Genomic DNA, 20316 nt, shown 5'->3' with positions numbered 1-20316 from the left:
GCAGGGACAGTGACATTTCTATAGTCTCAGATGCACAGAATTATGGGAGAGAATGTTGATTTCTATACAGTGTGGCGCACTTTTTTTTAATAATCATTTAATCTTGGGAAAATGAAAAAAAAATAAAATAAAAAATATTTTTAAAAGATTAAAAAAAACCTGCCAGGTGGTCTATCTCTACCACTCATATTAAAACAAAAACAAAAACAAAAAATGATTACCCAAGAGGAGCTTCAAGCAGACCCTGCACACCTGCAGAATGGTGAAAAGCTTAGCACAGCAGAAGCCCGGGCTGTGTGGGAGGAGGGATGTTTAGAGAAGAAAGTTGGGACCAGAATTGTGCAAGCGGCCTCATAATTCCTGCTCAGTAATTTGGGCTTTATCTAGAATGAATTAAGGGCCAAGAAAAGATTAGACAGCATTCATTGTGTTTTTTAGGATGGTGCTCCGATGGTGGTATGTAGGAAGGCCTGCAGCAGGAAAAGCTGGGAGGAGGGAATCCAAAAATGACAATAAGCAACGGAATGATGAGGTTTAGTCCAAGGGGATGTGGTAAGATCTGAGACACCACTCAAGTACATATGGTGACTAACTGGGTATAATTGGTGAGCAAGATGGCCATACCAAGTGTTCCAGGTTGGAAGACAAGGCAGATGGGACTTCTGCTGTAGACATGGCAATGACCCACGGAGCAGGTTCAGAGGAGAAGATAAAGCTTGTCATGCCTGCAGGGCATCTGGGTGTGTGTACCCAACCCATAGCTGGAGAGATTTGGATCTCATAAGAGAGGCTGAAGATGGAGACATGACTTTGAACAGCATTCACAGAGGGGCATCGGTCCATGCCACAGGAGGATGGTCATCTTTAGAGAACCTGGGCAGGCCACAGGGGATGGGAACAAAGGGAATTTCAGGGATGTCAAGAGACAGAAGAAGGAACTGAAGGGGAAGAAATCATCAAAGGGTGGCATGAAGCAGGCAGCTGTGCAACAGGGAGCTCAAGTCCGATCACTAGAAATGGCGGGAAGGAGGGCAATGGTGGCTTCATCAACACCAACTTAATGGGGCAGAGCTAGCTTACCATGGCTTGGGGGATTAAGAAAAGAGGATAAGAGATGGAAGAAGAGAGACATAACAGGAGTGAGAAAGGGGACAGAAGGCCATGGGCTATATTTTTTAATGGTCAAATACACAGCGGAGCAAGAAAAATGAGACTAGGCCCTTGGGGAGGCTGGAAATCACAGGCTATCAGAGAAAGCTAGAAAAAGATGGAGGCCTTTGCGGATTGGCTAAGAAGGTGGAGGGAGGGCTAATGGGGGCATCACGTCACACAATTTCTATCTTCGTGGTTAGAAGGAAGAAAGGAAGGAGGGGTCAGCTGGGAGTTGAGAAAGGGCAAAGCTCAAAAGGCTTTAAGAAATCTTAGTCTCCAGGATGAATTTCTACCCCTGAATCTTAGTTTCCGGGATGGAGCTCTGTTTCCTGTTTCCAAATTTCCCTGCCCTTGGCCTTCTGGCTTCTTCGATCTCTCCCTCTTGCCAGATCTCTGCAAGCTCGTGCTCCACTGGCCTGCTGGGCTTCCCTGGCTGCTCCTCCTGGCCCATGTAGACTTGGTCTCTGCTGACAGCTGTACCCTCCTGCTCTGGGAGGGGCCAGCTCTGCCTTCTCTGTGGCATGTGAGTAGCTCATGCCACCCACTGAGCCTTGGGTCAATTCCAGCAATCTCTTAAATTATCTCCCCTTCTTCACCTGTTCTCTATCTTTCTAAAATTCTGCATTTAGCAACTCTCACCTTCCTCCCAACCCATCAATGCCCTCAAGACCACACACAGTCCCTCCGTTGCCAGATGAAGCAGTTTAGCGTGGCCATAGACCTATTTAATTCAACCTATAGAGTTTTTTTTTAACAAAAGTTCAATCTGTCCAGGCAGCCACAGGTGCCACCCCTCTGTATTGCCTTATAAGGCCAAACCCAACCCAGGCATCAATGTCATCTGCCCGGCCTCTGTAGACATTTGACAATGAAATCCATACCATCTTAGGATTCAAGTCCTTCCATTCTCTGACTCCTATATGCCTCTAAAACCAAACCGTCATTATTATGCAACACCCTTATTCCAGAAATTGGGCTACTCTGTCCCCCTTCCTATTCCTGGCCCCTGTATGGTCTCCCTGGATATACGTGAGCCTGTCTTCCATCCTGCCATTCCTATCTGCAAAGCTTTGCCTTCTCTTCTCTACCTGTCATATTGAGATCTGGCTCATATCCTGCCTCTTCAAGGAAGCCTCCAAAGACCATCCAAACCCATAGCGTTTTGTTTTTTGTTTTGTTTTGGTTTGTTTTTTTTTTGCCTGGACCCCCTCACTTGGCTCTTCTATATATTTATTTGTTCCTTCTTAGGTTTTTTTTTTTTTTGTAACTTTCTTATTTTCTCAGATCAGCCTATAAATAGGGTTCCCTTTAAGTCTTATGTACAAAAAGCCAACAGAGCAGATCTGCCTCTACGTGATCTATTTCGTACATGACCCAACCATCGACTCATAAACCTTGGTCATCTCCTGACAACCATAAAACTTTAGAGCAAACACAGATTTGTAGTGCTTTTAGGGCAGAGGCCACGTCTTACAGTAGTACACTGCCTAAAACCCAATAGGTACCCAATAAATGTTTATCGTGAGAAAATGTAAAAACCAGAAATCTCTTCCTGTTCAGAAAACCAAAAGGATAAAACAGGCCCTGTGTTGAGCCGTGAACTCTCTGACTTGATGAAAACAAACAACTCTTAGTATACGTCACAGTCACTTAGCCATCCAAGGAGAGGTATATTTCGCCAAGGCAAGGAGGGAGACCCGACGGAAAGAGCAGGAACTAGGAAGCCCAGAGCTCTGGCCACAATACCAGCAATGATTTACTAGTGAACTTGGACAAACTTCTCAACAGATACTGATTCATCAAGGTATTCTTCAAGGTAACAGGATCTTTCCTTCTCACCCTCTGCTGTTATGCCAACAATATGGCATGAGGGGCAATTGTCAGAGCAGGGTGAAGGGTTGCTCACCTGTGGTGTCCCCCCACCAACACTTCTGGTTCACCTGCCCTCTATCCCAGCTTCTACGTTGATGCCTAGGCCTGACAGGCCCTGATTCCAGAAAACACCTTTACTCCTAATTCCTATCCAACCCATTTGCTTTAGCTACACACTGAATGCAGCAGCCCCCAGGTGAAATTATAAAAACACAAACCATGTTGGCATAGGTTTGATAAAATTCTACCATGGGTCAGCACATACCATGCTATTCCAGGTGTGAGCCCACTGGTGTGACCTGCATAACCAACAATGGCCACATACCCCTTTGGCAGAAATCGAGGCCTTAAGAGAAGGCATTACTGACTTCTGGAAGTTTAAACCTTCCAGGAGGCTGGCTGGGTGCAGGCATGAGCACTGGACGTAGCTGGTTAATGCAACGTCTCCGTGAAGCGAAATAAGCCAGACAGAAAGACAAACACGTATGGTATCACTTACATGTGGAATCATAAAGGAAAAAAGGAAAAATAAAGCCAATTTCATAGAAACAGAATATAATGGCGGTTGCCAGGGAGAAGAGGGAATGGGGAGACATAGGTCAAAGAGAACAAATAGTTATAAGAATTTTTAAGTTCTGAGGATCTAATGTACAGTGTGATGATCATAGTTTATAAAACAGTATTGCATACTTGAAAGTTACTGAGAATAGATCTGAAGCATTCGTACTGCAAGAATGAAATAGAGAGAGAAGGAAAGAAGGAAAGCAAAGGAAGTAAAAGGAGAGAAAGAAAGAGGGAAAGAGAGAGAGAAAGAAAGGATCTAAGGACATGGATATATAAATTTTCTCAATCTTGGTAATTATTCCACATTTATATATATAACGTCATCATGTCAGATACTTTAAACATACCCAGCTACATTTGTCAATTATTCTTCAATAAAGTTGGAGGAAAACAGAGAGCTAGAACTTGAGCCGTGTTTCTGTACCTCACACTTGGGAAATATTCAGTAATTGTTTGTTCCAGCAGAAGAGGAAGGTTTCAGGTTTCAAAAAAAAAAAAAAAAAAAAAGCCAGAAAAACAGTTCTGAAGGAGGAAGTGTGATAGGGGAATAAAAGAATTGAGTCGTAGTTAGTGTAACAGAACTGAAGGGGTATGTGGAAGGAATGGAAGAAAGAAGGCAGGGCAGGGATTATACTAGAAATGCGAACAAGGATTTGGAAAAAGGCCTTCTGAGCTGAGTGCAGAGGGAGGCATCCAAGACAGCGAAGCGGGGGGGGGTGGGGGGGTGGGGGGGGGCTGAGAACCAAGAGCCAGATAGACTGGCTGGTAGACAAGTACCCACACAGGCAGGGGCAGAGGCAGAGGGAACACACAGACTCCCAGACACTTGTGTGTGGACAGGGTGTGACATTAGGCAGCGGGGTCTTCTCCGTCCCCACGTCCCCCCTTGGGACAGAGAGGGGGTACAGACAGTATCACCATACGGTGGGAACCACGAGAGCCAGGGAGCACTCCCAGTTCACCTGGACACGTGCCTCTCTCCCCAAAGACACCTGTTGCGACGCCATGAAGCACGTGGCTCCGCGACAAAGGTGCTCCTTGACTGGCTGGTCTTCAAACAGAAGCCTGAACAGCCCCCGGACTCAGTGCATAAGTACTGGTGCCTGGATGGCTTGCCTCTGAAAAGAATTAGTCATTCTCCGCCTGATAGGACTGCACAGCGACAAGAGAGCCCTTACGTGCCAACAATCTGATCATTTCAGCATTTCTTAAGGCAAAGCTTTAACTTTTTTTTTAAAGCAGAGATCTGATAACTCAGGCATGCAAAGCAGTGAACACTGGAAGCAGGTTTCTGCCATGGAGAAGCCACTACAAGGCTTCTGAAGCTGCAAACAAATCTGGATAATTTCCTGGGATTCTGTTAGCATTTCTCAACTCCTGGTTTCTGTGTGTGTGCTTGTGTGTTTGTGTGTGTGTGTGCATGTACACATTTTTTTAATGGAACAAGGGAATTTCATTGATTAAATCCATAAATCCTATCAAAAGGCCTAGGTTCTGGTCTCAGCTGTTTTTGGACAGAGAGCAAACTTCCTAACCCTGGTTTAGGTGGTAACAGTATTTGACTAACAAGGCATCCTGATAGGGTTCATTAGCAAGGCGGGACAGTTTCTTAGGAGGAATGCTTTCTAGATTACACCTAAGATGTCGGTGCTGTGTTACAGGATTCTTATTAAGCTACCACTTAATGGTCAGGGTCTCACTTATAATGTTTTATTCATAAATGTTGCAAAAGTGAAATGAATTATTAATGCAAAGATCATCTGTCAGACACAGGAATCATTAACAGCATCTTGTGGTTGGGGTTGGCATTTACAGGCACTAGTAATGCAAACTGGGAGCCTTTCAGTTCCATGGTGGTCACATGTTCAGGTTGGCCTAGGTCTCCAGGAACTGAGCTGGTGCCCTTTGGCAGCATTTAGTTCACTGCCAGGCAGCCCACCCAGGCAACTTCCTCCTGACTGTCTGGCCACATAACAAAATCTGCCACCATGATGGCATCGACAGTAGGCCTCTGGCCTCCCCCTCCACACTACCTGTGACATCACTGGAAATAATGGGGCACTCTGCTTAAATGCAGGGCCATGCTCTCCAGAGTCAAACCAAAGCCTACAAAGAGTAGCCAATATTTACTTAGCACATACTATGTGCCAAGTGCTACGCTAGGCACTTGTATGTGCATTATCTTATTGCATCCTCAAAACCTTGCCATGCCAGAGGTACTGATATTACGCTCATGTGTAAGAAACTAACTCACAGAGTGTTGAGTTAATTGCTTAGGGTCACATAGCTTGGAAGTGGCAAAGCCGGGATTTAAATCTGTTCCCTCCTGATTCCAAAGCCCCTGATCTTGCCAACTACATCTTGCATAAAGTTTCACAACTGTGCAGCTGTCATTCCCCCAAGAGATGTGTTGTCATAATTGTCACTACCATATGGCAAAATCTTTAGAACAAATCAAGAGTGAACTAAATGCTGAGAGTTCAAGTGGCCTTGCAGAAATAACTAGAAATCAAGGCGATTGCAAGTTATAAACCTCATTAGTAGGGTCAATGTTGTTCTATCCCTATCACTTATGTGAAGCTGCTCGTTAACCTTGAAGAGTGGGGTCTTGGAGCCAATCTGCCTGGATTCAAATCTCAGCACTGCTACTAATCTTAGACAAGGCACTGAACCTCTCTGGGCCTCAGTTTCCTCAACTGGCAATAATAACAGAACCTCCCTCGAAGAGCTAACATGAAGATTCAAAGAACATGCCAAGTGCTCAGAACCATGTGTAGCACACAGTGAATGTTAACTGTTATTATTTTTGCTAATATAGATCTCTGGGCAAGATGCTTAAGTCCACTCAAATTTCCTTATCTACAAAACAGATCTGTGTAGCATTGTTATGAAGGGTAAGTGAAATGAAATTCCCAAAGCATGTAACACGTAGATTTCCTACTGGTAGGCGCTCAAAAAATGGTGATTTGACCTCCTCTTCCCAAGACTGCACTACCACTCACTCTTCTAAGACCTCGGTTTCCCATATTATTACAACACGGGAGACACATCCATTCCTCGATCACCATCCACCTCACAGGCATGTCACAGCCAGATCCTGCCAAAGGCCAAGCTGGATATGAGGAAACCCGTTTTCTACTTTCATTCCAGCTTTTGAAAAGCCACTTAACTTCCCCAAACCTCAATGTCCTCATTCATTCACTCATTCTATTATAACCTCAACAAATATATTCCAGACAGCATGCTACATGTTAGATATGCAAAGACAGACAAGCAAGGCCCAATCTCTGACTCTCAAGCATGCACGCTCTAGTTTAAAATGAAGGCATGTATGATTAAGTGGATTGATTGAAGTATGAACAAAATAGAGAAGTGGCCGAAAAGACATAGTAAGCAGATTTACCCAGGTAGGGCAAGCAAAGATTCAGGTGAGACAGGCCCTTGAGTTAGTTCTTACAAGATGAATGGGAGTTTCCCAGACAGAACAAGGGGCATTCCACCATTTGCAAGGCTTAGAGATGCCAAACACAAAACCATAAATAACTATAGCTGAGTGTAGGGCACATCTAAGGGACCGGCAGGAAAATAGAACAATATCTTTCCCACTTATCTTGCTGGATTTCCCAAGATGGGATGAGAACATGTATTAAAACACTGAACAAGACATAGTGTTGCAGAAACATCATGTACGCTTATTATTAGTACTCTGGCAAGGCTCAGGATGGATTTAATTTTCACCCATTTCCTTCCAGTGTGAGAACTCCCAGCACTGTTTCTTTACAACCACTTTGCCTCTTTCTTCTCTCTCCTGAGAGAAAGCAAAGAGGATTTAACACTAACCTAAGTGCAGAGGTGGGAGGGAGAAATGACAAGAGAAACATCTAGTTTGTTTCAATTCCCACAAGCCTTTTAAAGGTCCCTTAACCATAATGTTTCTCATATTTTATTTTTTATTTTTTTTTAAGATTTTATTTATTTATTCTTCAGAGATACACAGAGAGAAAGAGAGGTAGAGACACAGGCAGAGGGAGAAGCAGGCTCCATGCACCGGGAGCCCGACGTGGGATTCGATCCTGGGTCTCCAGGATCGCGCCCTGGGCCAAAGGCAGGCGCTAAACCGCTGCGCCACCCAGGGATCCCTGTTTCTCATATTTTAAAAGATTTCAGTCATCACTGGCCAGAAAAGAAACTTTGACCCTAAGACCATGGCTTTTCAAATATACTTGACCACAAGGCTGTTAAGAAATACATTTTATATATTACAATCCTGTACACACACAGAAGGTGTTAGTTACAATCTCCTAATTGATTTCATTACTTGCCCGTGGGTCATAACCTGAGGTTTGAAAACCACCCCCTAAGAGACGAGAAAGTTTATGGAAGATTTTTCATGAAAGACTTCAAGAGTATGGTTCATGAATCCTCTCGGCCTTTTCTTTTGCCTTTCAAGACATTGCAAAGTAGGAGAAAATCCAGCCCATTTCCCAGGAAACAGAACATCACTGTGTGCACAGTTGACATGGTCTATTGTCTGCCACTAAATTAAAAGCTTTTCCACGAGGGGCTTCTTGTGCACTCGTTTGGTTGCTAAGGCTGATTAGGCTTGTTAACAAGCAGGGTTTCAAAATACAGGACTCTCTCTTAGGCAGGGCCTTGGTGCCTTATAGAAAGCAGCATCATATGTCTCCAATGTCTTTTCCATGAGAACACTCAAAAATGCAACTTCTTCCATGTAAAGAGCTCATCACACATCATGACTCAGAAATGAGCAAGCATTCTGCCGCAAGGCTGCTAAAATGGGAACACAATGCCTAGATGCCTTTCCACTCACAGACAGATTTAAGATTCACACCACCACCATCACCACTACCACCTCCCTCAACAAGGAAAATAATCTGCTCCCTGTTCAGCTCTGTATGTTTCATGTGCAACCAAAATACTAAAGCTGGAAAGAACCATAAAGGTCTCCCCCTCTCCTGCCAAAGAGGATGACCAACTAAACTTTCCTGGCTCATGACTGAGGTTTTTTTTTTTTAATTTAAATTCAATTAATTAACATGTAATGTATCATTTGTCTCAGAGGTAGAGGTCAGTGATTTATCAATCTTATATAACACTCAGTGCTCATTCCATCATGTCCACCCCCTTAATGTTCACCCCCTAGTTACCCCATCCTCTCACCCCCCTCCCCTCTAGCAACCCTCAGTTTGTTTCCTATGATTAAGAGTCTCTGGGCAGCCCGGGTGGCTCAGCAGTTTAGTGCCGCCTTCGGCCCAGGGCGTGATCCTAGAGACCTGAGATCAAGTCCCACATCGGGCTCCCTGCATGGAGCCTGCTTCTCCCTCTGCCTGTGTCTCTGCCTCTCTCTCTCTCTCCTCTCTGTGTGTTCTCATGAATAAATAAATAAAATATTTTTTTTAAAAAGTATCTTATGGTTTTTCTCCCTCTCTGATTTCATCTTGCTTTTCCCTCTCTTCCCCTATGATCCTCTGTTTTGTTTCTTAAACTCCACATATGAGTGAGATCATATGATAATTCTTTCTCTGATTGACTTATTTTACTTAGCATACTACCCTCTAGTTTCATCCATGTCATTGCAAATGACAACATTTCTTTCTTTTTTTTTTTTTTGATGGCTGAAAAAATATGGGAACACTTCACAAATTTGCGTGTCATCCTTGCACAGAGGCCATACTAACCTTCTCTGTACCATTCCAATTTGAGTATATGTGCTGCTGATGCAAGCTACTTTCTGTTGTACCACAATATGCATCTGCAAGGGCCTTCCTTGTGGTACTACTCAATTGTAGATGGTTCTTCTGTCACTTCTATTTTGCCATTTCTCTTACTTAAAATATCTTTCCCTCTTGTGCATTCAAATCTCACCCATCCTTCCAGATCACATCACAAGTCCTCCTAGAAGCTATCCCCAAACTCCACCTGTCCATCTCATCTTTCTTCTCTGAAATAATACTCAGCTCAATGAATTCATGCAACTCTTTGCTTTAGATACTGTTTAAGAGACAGTCAATACATTATTTATTGGCTGAAATTTTTTTTTAAAGTTTTATTTATTTTTATTTATTTATTTATTATTTATGATAGTTACAGAGAGAGAGAGAGAGAGAGAGAGGCAGAGACACAGGCAGAGGGAGAAGCAGGCTCCATGCACCGGGAGCCTGACGTGGGATTCGATCCCGGGTCTCCAGGATCGCGCCCTGGGCCAAAGACAGGCGCTAAACCGCTGCGCCACCCAGGGATCCCTATTGGCTGAAATTTTAATCTTAAATTAACCTTTCCTACAACATATATATCAATGGCAGAAAACCATTTAATCTTAATTTTAATCTTAAATTAACTTTTCCTACAACATATATATCAATGGCAGAAAACCACTTAATCATTTAAAGCAGAAAGCTTTAAAGCCATTGACTAGACTGTATTCCTGAATTCCTAAAGCTTTCTGCTTTAAATGACTAAATCAGGTAATCATTACAGAAATAAGTATTAAATATTAATTTGCACATACGTAGAACCAGTAACTACAGTGATGGTAGGGCCAGCACTTTCAAGTTTTCAAAGATACTATCACTTGGGAAACACTTGTGTTAGGCAGCTGAATTCTTACATGCATCACACTGAGCAACTGATGGGCTTCTTCCCTAAGGAGATACGATGGTACATCTTTTCATGGAAAAAGATTCTGTGCTTTGATACACAGTTGACACACTGAACTCTGTGTTGACTTTGGTTACTTATTGTCATCATAGGATCACTGGATTTTATGACTTAAATGATGACATTTAACCAGGAGAAGATGAGCTAATAATGTGCTTCAGATCATTCTTGTAGGAAACGATAGATTTGGGGCTAAAACCATATCTTCTATAATCCAAAGAAATCAGGTTCTGGAAGTCTAAAAGCCTCATACCACCCAGCTCTTCAGTTTCATTTCCTCTGTCCTCAGACTTCTCACTTTCCACCAAATCCCTCTGTCTCACCACTTAGGAAGTCCGCCAGGTCCTCGCCATCAAGCTGTCTTCCCGCCATTAACCAGTTCCTCCACATTGTTGCATCTCAGCACCACAACTTCTCTTATCCTACTTAGTAATTCCGTTTTTTACCCCCTTATCCAATCACATCCGCCCAAACCACATTGCTCCTGTATTTTACCCTTCTGTAACCATTCCAGACAAAGTTACATTCAAAGCTAAAGCTAGTGACCATGACAATCCTGCAGAGTCCTGTTCTCCCCACCTAGGGTTACAGAAGCCTTTTCTATCTCACCTTGCATATAATATATAATATGCTGCAAAGAAAAAGTTTTCTCTTTAATCAGGCAGGTAGTTTCTCAAGACACACAGCCAAACAATGATGCTTACAATTCAAGAAGGGAAAATAGCAAATCCATTGACAATACCAATAAATATGAATTTGAATGTTGTTCTTCACCAAAAACATCAACATCCTGTTTAGTTTGAGTAGAAAATTGAGAAGTGTGACCCCTGCGTCCTTTTCTTACTCTCAGCCTGTATTCTTGTCAAGGGGCTAAATGAAGACTGACGTCGTCACAGCAGAAGATGGGACAAAGAGGAAACTAGTAAACAGTCCAAGTAAGTCAAAACTAACTGTGGAATGTCGTATAAAACACGTGGGTTCTGAAGGCCAACTGCACAGTGAGTGTTGGTGCCACTATTCATCCATCACTGAGCAGCCCTGGGCATACTGTTTTGCTCACTTTCTTCATCTGGTAAATGAGGGTAAAGGCAGCACCCACATCACAAAACTGGCATGAAGATTGAGTAGATCAATATCTATAAAATGCTTAGAACAATGCTTGACACCTAGTAAGTACTATATAAATATTTGTCAACTAAAACAAATCCTCAGTTTGAAATCATTTTAACAATCACCCTATGGGTCTGCTGACTTCCACATCTTACTAGCAATTCCAGGACCTGGAGATAACATGATGGCTCCCATGCCACACCACATATTCCCTGCATCTTCTAATATGACTTGCTACCCAAGAACTCCTCCACATTGGGACGTGACAGGAACGTATCTGGGACTTCTCTCAATAACAGTCCCCACTACTGTAGCAGCTACCACTGCACATGGTAAGAAACGGCCTCTCTAACTTAGAAGACAAGGCCTGTGAACCCACACAGCACCAATTCCACCTGTAACCGAGGCTGGAATTGGGGGAATGCCTCCCAGAGAGGAAACAAAACAAAGGGAAAACTTTTTGCACCAAATACATCTTCTGGGGACAGGGACTGCAGGGCAAAGCAAAAGTCCTCAGAGGTTTTCACACTTGCTGTCCTAAGGCCTCTCATCCCTTTCTTCATTTTGTTCTGATCAGGCTCTTGGCTATACCAAATTTGATCTCCTCAAAGTCATCCAAAAACTACTAGTTTGCTAAGTTAAGCCCAGTAAGACCTCATTTAACTCCACCTCCCAAGTGTGTTAACATTGCTGATACTCTCTTTCCTTGATGGCTCTCTTTTCATAGCTTCTAGGCCACCATATTCTCCCGCATTTTCTGGCTCTTTTGCTGGTTGTTCCTTGCCTTCCTACCTTCCTCACACTGCAGTGCCCTAAGGCTTATTCTTTGGTTGTCTTCTCTACATTCAGCAACCACATTCACCTCACCATAGTGAGCTTATCTAGTCTTGAGGTTTAAAAAACCATTTCTTCCCCCACTGACTCTCAGTGATTCTCCAGTCTAGACTGTATTCCTGAATTCCTGATTCAATCACTCACTCAGATGTCTAATACAACTGTAAACTTAGTTTGTCCACATCCAAACTCCTGATCTTCCCCACAAACCTCTCCCGCCTCCCCATCTGGGTGAATAACCCTGACCACCTTCCCTCCTCCTCTCACCTTGCTTCATACATTACCCGTCAGCAAATCCTATCACCCTGACCTTTAAAAAATATCCAGGATTCAACCATACCATACTACCTCCCAACTGCCCTCTGGGCCCAGTCACAATCACCACTCTGAGGACTGAAATATCCTCTTCAGCAATTTTCTTGCCTTTGCCCTTACCCCTCACAAAACGGCAGCCAGAGAGATACCATTAAAGTGCAGGTCCAATCATGTTTACTCCCTCGTTCAAAACCTTCTCATGGTTTCTTCTCTCACTTGGAAAAAGCCAAAGTCCTTGTGACAACTAGGCCTGACAGCCCGACATGATCTGAGTGGCCCCTGTACCTCCCATCATCCCTCTGACCTCCCATCTTCCCACTCTCCCCACTCATTCTATTCCAGCCACACTGGCCTCCTTGCTATTCCAGGCTCCTAGGCTTATTGCATCTCTTGTCTGGTGCCCTTCCCCAGGCACACATGGCTTGCTTCCTCACCACCTTCACATCTGCTCAAAAAGTCATCTTCTAGCTGAAGCTAGAATCACAGACTAGACCTGCTTAGCCTCCTCATCTTCCTTCCCTGCTTTATTTTTCCCCCTGAGACTCCTCAGCATCTTATTTTATAAATGTTATATTAAAAAGTATTATAAAATTATTTAGAATACTTCTGTTGTCTTCCCCCAGTAGGTATGAGCTCCAAGCAGGTTGGGGATTTATGACTGCTCTTGTTCACTACGGCATTCCTACAGCCTAGTGAGCACCTTGCGTACTCTAGGCCCTTGATAAATATTTGCTGAATAAATGGGAAGAATGACTCACTTGATTCCTCCTTACCTAAGACAGTCATCACCGTCTTCATTAGCTTCATGGGTGCCCTCCGGCGGCTGATGGACCCACTTGTATGCGGAGACAAAACATTGGTTTTCCTCTTGACATACATGTAGATCCGCAGGTACACCACAACCATGATGAAGAAGGCCACAAGGTTGGACACAGTCCAGAAAATGAGGTAACTCCTGCTGTAAATGGGGGCCAGGGAAGAACAGGCAGAGATGTCACAGAGGCAGTTCCAGCCCAGCGTGGGGACTGCCCCCATAAAGATGGCAATGGCCCAGACAAACAAAATGAGCAGCGTCACCCTCTTCTTCGTCAGGTTGCTGTGGACCCGCATCCTCATGATTGACACGTGCCTCTCCACGGCAATAACCAACAGGTTGGTCAGAGAGGCAGTCAGGCTGGTGTCCAGGAGCCCCTGGCGGAGAAACCAGCGGTTGACAGTCAAAGTTTTTGAAACGGGGCCAGTGTTAAACATCAGGAACACATAGGCAATTCCAGCAAAGAAATCCGCAGCAGCTAGGTTAGCCAACAGGTAGTAGAAGGGGAAATGAAACTTTCTGTTTTTGATCACTGCTGCGATGACTAGAGAATTCGAAAAAAAAATGAACAGGCAGAAAAATGATCCAACGCACAGAACAATCACCAGCTTCGTTCCTGTCCACTCATCGGCAGTGTCTGTGTTGCTCCTATTATAAAAAAAGTCCATCCGCTTATCATAGTAACACTCATTCATTGTGGAGAAGAACTGAACATCCTAGAAAGAGATTTAAAGAAGAAACAAACATCACTCTTTGCAAATCCAATAACTTAAACCAACCCCCAATTGCCACAGCTAAGGCTCTGTTCTGGCCAACTCCTGTTAATCCTTCAGAACCCAGGGTAAACGTCCCCTGCTTTTGGATTCTAGCCCCTGACCCCTTATCACAGCATTTATCTTGCCTCAATAATTGTCTGTTTCCCAGGCTAGGCACAAGCACAGGGAGGGAGGGTCGATGACTCTTTTGTTCACCATTATAATCCCAAGGCCCATCTGCCCTGGCTGCTTCATGATGGTATCTGCTGAATGGCTGACTGGCTGACTGAATGATCATGGATCAGCATGGATCAAATATTTTGAGCCCTTCAATATCCATTCTGCATCAGTAATAACTACAGCACAGCGCATTAATGCTTTCTCCTGGTGGCTTCCAGCTCATTCCTTATTTATGGGTTTTGTTCATTAGGCAGGGGCAAGTTGGTAATGACGGGCACATTCTCCTCGAGATAATGAGTGTTGAGTTACTCTTCACATGACCAAATGGATTCCCCAAAAGATCAATTTTCTATCACCTCTGATTCCACGCCTCATCCTCTTTCTGCCATCTTTTGGTTTCAAGCTATATGACAATGCTCACTTATTTAGCATGTGATGCAGGGCTGAAGACCTTGTTCTCAATACTCCTCCATACTTTTTTGGTTCACTTTTTCCTTATTGCCCTAATCCAAATTGTATCACTGGTGAATCTGCTTCCTGGATTTTCCAACACAATCACTTTAAGTCAGGTTCCTTCCCTGGGCCTTCAATATGGCAGGTGGTAGAAGAACAGGGCTCTGTGGACGAGACTGAGCTCTGGAGTCTGGGCAGACATCCAAACATACCTGCCAAGTGAGAACAAGTCCTTGGGACACATGTCTAAAAGGAGACCCCAAACCGGGGTATCAGGCAGACAGAGAAGGCACTCATCTCAGGACAAGATCTCTTGGACATCAAAACTAAGGGATTCTGGCCAAGGAAGGGATGGGAGGGGCTCTAAGGATGCCTCTCCATCTGTGCTTGGTGGAAAGACCACGTGTTCTGCCTTGGAGGGTCTGGCCACAGCTATGAAGGGTCCAGTCAAAGGAGACTGGAGCCAAAAGCCAGGAAATTTAGAGGGAGAATGACCATGGGCTCCTTTTCAGGGAATGAGGCTGCAATTGATTCACTTGGGAACCAGAGATCCAGTAGGGCCAGGTGCTGAGCAGTCCACTGTTTGGAATGAAGTGGCTCTAACCGGGAAAGCTTAATAGAAATCCCCAGCTTTTAAGGTTCTCATAAATTCTGCAGTCTAAAACCATACCCAGAATCAGGATAAACAGATCAAATATCGATTAAAGTAGCACAAAATACAAACGTATCTTAGACAACTTTTTTATTATTTTAATGGTGTGATGATACTTTTAAATGAATTAGATAATAACTCTCAGCCATAGCAAATGGAAGAAGGTAAAATATAATTTTATAAGCTTACAATAAACAAACCAGGAGTGGTCTCAAGAGACAAATGGCTCTAGTGCCTTTCAATTACAAGGGAGGGACTCAATTTTAATGACAAAACAAAAATTACTCTCTTTGGCAGACGTTCACCAATGTTTAACTGCCAATAGCAGACAAATCCACGTAACAGGCCAATAGATCTATGCTATATCATGGTCATTTCCCCAAATTAAAAATATAGATATTTAATTTTAATAGCTTCATAATGTTCCAGTATATGATCATAACATGTTTTACTTAACTAATCCCTAAATGTTGGATATTTTAGTTGCCTCCAATATTTAGCTTCTATAAGCAAGGGCTTTGTTCTTGTGCACTTATCTTTACATACTTGGCCAATTATTTGCTTAGAATTAATCCACAGATTTCAAGTTACTGAAGTAAAGAATATGAATTTATTTAAAGATTTCTGATATATATTGTCAAACGGCCCTTAAGACAGGTCATATTTCTAAGCCCCCCGCCAGCATAAAAATTTGAATAGAAGACACTAACCTAATGAAATTCAATTTAAATAAACAAGGAGAACATTTAGCTTTCAATAGGGTTGAAAGTATATAGAAATTCAAGACAAACAATCCAACAGCCACATGAAAAATTTTCAGTGCAATTATTATGTATCCTTTCATTAATAAATACTTCAAGTATTTTATTTTGCTATCTACTCTGGATAGCTAAGAGAAACATATTTCTAATTTATGTTATCCTTGACTAACTCATCAGCAGTATCAATTAATATGTCAGAAAGACGTTGAAATTAAGATACTACCAAAAAACCTTTAAATTTTTCTGATTTCCTTTTGAAGGGTTTGTAACATTTTTGTTTTGTTCATAAATTTGGTGGAATTTGTAATTGTATGATACCCTAAAACCTCAATGACTTTTACTAGAAAAATCTTCCCCTCATCAAAATCCAACTCTCCCCCATCAAAATTCAAATGGCACATTCTTAGACATATTTTAACCAAAAAATCATCCTGAGACTGAGAAGTAGTTCTGTCTTTCAAAGTTGAGAAACCACAGAAAAAACATAAGCAACCAGAACACCCACCAAGCAGCTCCCTATCTCAAAGCCTCAAATCCCGCTTTTGGGAGAAATGGACAATGAGAACAAATGGGGAACCTGTGAAAAAGATCCCACAGGATGGAATATTGTACAACCAATGAAAATCATATTTAACATGAAGTTGTGGTAATATGAGAAAAAGCACATGCCATTATTTTAATTATAAATCACTATATATGTATGTATCCATATACATAAATATATACATGCACATATTTCTTGAGTACCTTTTAAAATATAGAAAAAAAGGGAAAAATCTTAAAGTGTAAATACTTAATTAAAGATGGTGGAATTGGGGATCATTTAAAAAATTCTTTCCAGTTTTTTCTCTGTTCCACATTTTCTGAAATAAATAAATAAACAGACTTTAAATGCTAGTTTAAAATTCTCTCTTAGGAACGCACATTCTACTTAATATATTCCACTTCTTTGACAAATACAGCTCCAAAAAATCAAAATTAATGTTCAAAGGAAAAGCCTCAAGGATTCACTATGTTCATTATTACTATTCTCACCAGCACAGCACATTTTAGAGTTTTTCAGTGATAATGACAATAAAATGGTTTTCTACTTAAAATTTCATCTAACTGTAAACCCTTACACATTGACAACCATAATCAAATCAGGACGTCACTTTACCCAACTTTCCTGTGAAACATTTCCTAACGCAATCACCCCAAGGCTTCAAAAATGAATAACTGGCAGTTTTGTGAATTAGTACTTCTGATTTTTTTCTTTCCCTGCCATATGCTGCCAAGCTTGCTGACACTCTCCAGTACTAATGACAGGTCACCATATTTTCTTAGCTGGAAATTACCAAAATTTTAGTGAGCTTAAAACGAACAATCAATGTATCGTCTTTTAACTCTCTCAAACTTGAAAATATGATTCTGTGATCCCAACCTAAACATCTCCTCCACAGAGATACCTTCTCCAACCAATCCAAAGTAACTACAGAAACCTGTTTATCTTCGCCAGAGCACCTATCATTTGTTACGTGTTTTGTTTTTATGCATATTCCATCCCCCATCACTAGACTGTTCTGCTCCAGTATGGCAGGGACCTTGCTTCTTAAGATCATGTCCATAGCATTAGCATCTGTGGAAAAAATGAATGAATCTCCATCCTACCCTACTTCTTCACCTGCTAAAATGAGAAGTTCACTTGAACATCTTGGCGGACTTACACATCACCAAGAATGTCAGTAAGAGAACTGCTTGACTTAATTGTGCTTTTGGGTTAGTTACTTAATACCTCTAGTTCACTATTACTATCCTTAAATGCTAGTATTTGAGTGATTACTTTGTGCCTGGTGGCTCATCTCTTTTAATCCTCCCAACAGTGATGTAAATACTATTATATCAACTTTGCAGATGAGGAAACTGAAATGCCCTTCCTGAAGATCATACAACTAGTAAGAGAAGACCCTGGATTCTGTTCTGGAAGCTGTGCTCCCAGGCCCCCATGCTTATGCACAACATTATGCTTTCTCTCCATGGGCAAACAAAACACCAGACGGACCAAGAACTACAGTCATATTTATAATAACTAGAGAATTACCAGAACAGAATGATCTAATCAAAACACATTCAGAGACTGTCTTGCAGTATATAAAAATTGGACCTTTATAAGTAGCCTTTAGGATTTCTTTCTTTTTAAGATTTGAGAGAGAGGGAGCGTGTGCACACACCCACCCACAAGAAGGCGAGGACTAGTGGGAGAAGGAGAGACAGAATCTCAAGCAGGTTCCCCACTGAGCAGGGAGCTAGACACAGAGCCTGATCTCATGACCCTGAGATCATGACCTGAGCCAAAACCAAGAATCTGACACTCAACCGAGGAAGCCACCCAGGTGCCCCTAGGGTTTCTTTGTTTTGTTTTAATAGCCCCGAGAAGGACAGAAGAGGCAATTTTCTGAAAATATGTTTTCAAATTTCATGGTGAGTAGGCCCAGAATATGGTCAATTTCAAGATTAATGTTGCTAAACTAATTCTGCCAAAAGCCAAGCAGATTTTTTTCTATTCTTTTTCCTTTCTTTTCTTCTTCTTTTTTTTTTTATACCAAAGGTTTAGAGGATTTGGCTAGTTGTGACCCAAAAACAAAAGATGTTAAACTCTGGAGCTATTACCACAACTTCAAACTTGAGTAATTTAAGACTTCATAAAATGATGGTTTAGAAAGTCTATATGTGGAATCTAAATGAAAACTTCATGAGCAAAGCTTTCATTTGGACTCTCCTAAACTTGATTCTCTGAAAAAATGTTCAGCCAGCCCATAATGTGGAAACAATTATGAAAATTAAGACATTTGAAAACCACTCAAGCAGCTTTTATTTCTAGCTACATCTCACCCGATATGGCGCTGCTGGCCTTTTAGCTGGCTTTCAATAATGCTCCCTTCTGCCTCCTAAGATGAAACGAGGTACATCATGGATGAGGTCAGTGGGTGCTGTGCATATTTTCTTCTCCCAGGGCCTGCAAATGTAGAACAGTTCTCTCCTCTCTGGAAACCCCAGCCAGGTGGGAGTCAGAGGTTAGGTCAGTTGGTGTGCCAACAGCCAGAAAAGAGACCATTCCTGCATAAGCAATCATATCTGCTCACTGAATTCTTTTCAATAATTCATGTTAATGGAAAAATCAGGATAGCATGGGAGATTTCAATCCACATATGATCCCTGAGCTTCATTTTAGTCATTAGTTTGAAAAGTCTTTAGACTTGCTATGCTCTCTGCTCAGAAGCCTCTTCGCCCAGATGTCCACAGGCTCACTTCCCCACTTCATTCCTGCTCAAATGTCACTGCATCAGAGATCCTTCCTCTGCCATTCTGTAAAAGAGCACCTCACACCCCCTGCTACACTTCCACCCCCTGTCCTGCTGGCTTTTTCTTTGCAGCATTTCTCACTTCCTGAAACTACTTATCGGGGTTATGGTCTGTTCCCACGTGTTAGGAAGTCAGGGACCTTGTGCTGTTATGGTGCATCCCCAGTACGCTAAACAATGCCCAGCACATAGTAGGCAGTCTGCAAGGGCTGGTTAAATGTAGAACTATATGAAGTCCTTGTGCACACATGCCTACATGCCCCTAACTGTTTACTCAAACTGAGCATTATTACTTTCTTCTCCAGCATACTCTCTAATTTGGATCTCACAACTCTCTCATTTCCCTCCACAGACCTGGCTCCAAGCCCTGCTGGCTGAGAGGTGTGAGGAGTGGAGTTTACCACCCTTGCACAGGGTGGTCTGAAGGGCAGTCCCATAGAAGAGACCTCTCCCTTGTGTGACACTATGACTCCTCTTTAAATATAACTTCAAAAGAGAAGGGGACCCAGTGGCCAAAGCTAGAACAATTTGAGTAACAAAATAAAACAGCAATGGACTATATACCAATGTATAAAATAAACATCCTTAATGCATACTGATGTAAGTAAATGATGGAGCAAAATAACAAAAAGAGAAAGAAGAGAGAAATTTCCCATGCAGAAGAATTCCAAATAAATTATATAGACATTCTACTCAAAAAGAGGGGAACATAATTTCTCCCAGAGAGCAGTATGGAAAGGGAAAGGGGGCCTGGTAAGGAGGGTCACATCTCAAATGGAGAAACTTGACAAATGACTTTAGTGAGGTGACCAAGGTCAACAACAACAGTGGTATA

At 42.3% G+C, this 20316-nt stretch overlaps 1 protein-coding gene and 1 non-coding gene across 3 annotated transcripts in view; both read right to left on the bottom strand.

Annotated features, from left to right (window-relative positions):
• Window positions 1–20316, bottom strand: part of LPAR3 (lysophosphatidic acid receptor 3) — a 77476-nt gene that overhangs the window by 39150 nt on the left and 18010 nt on the right. Inside the window, exon 2 of one of the 2 annotated variants that reach the window (XM_041747287.1) lies at window positions 13284–14055. In XM_041747287.1, coding sequence (XP_041603221.1) covers window positions 13284–14034 — 751 coding nt within the window. In that variant the 5' untranslated portion in view covers window positions 14035–14055. The remainder of the gene's footprint in view (window positions 1–13283; window positions 14056–20316) is intronic. The other variant, XM_041747286.1, reaches the window with a different exon arrangement.
• LOC121488475 lies at window positions 9230–9332 on the bottom strand. Its single transcript, XR_005987100.1, has one exon. It is a non-coding gene; the product is annotated as a U6 spliceosomal RNA (small nuclear RNA).

The sequence above is a fragment of the Vulpes lagopus genome, chromosome 3 (genome assembly GCF_018345385.1).
Source record: "Vulpes lagopus strain Blue_001 chromosome 3, ASM1834538v1, whole genome shotgun sequence".
Classification (NCBI taxonomy): domain Eukaryota; kingdom Metazoa; phylum Chordata; class Mammalia; order Carnivora; family Canidae; genus Vulpes; species Vulpes lagopus.
The sequence above is the reverse complement of the archived record's forward strand: the minus strand, read 5'-3'. Positions and strand labels throughout refer to the sequence as shown.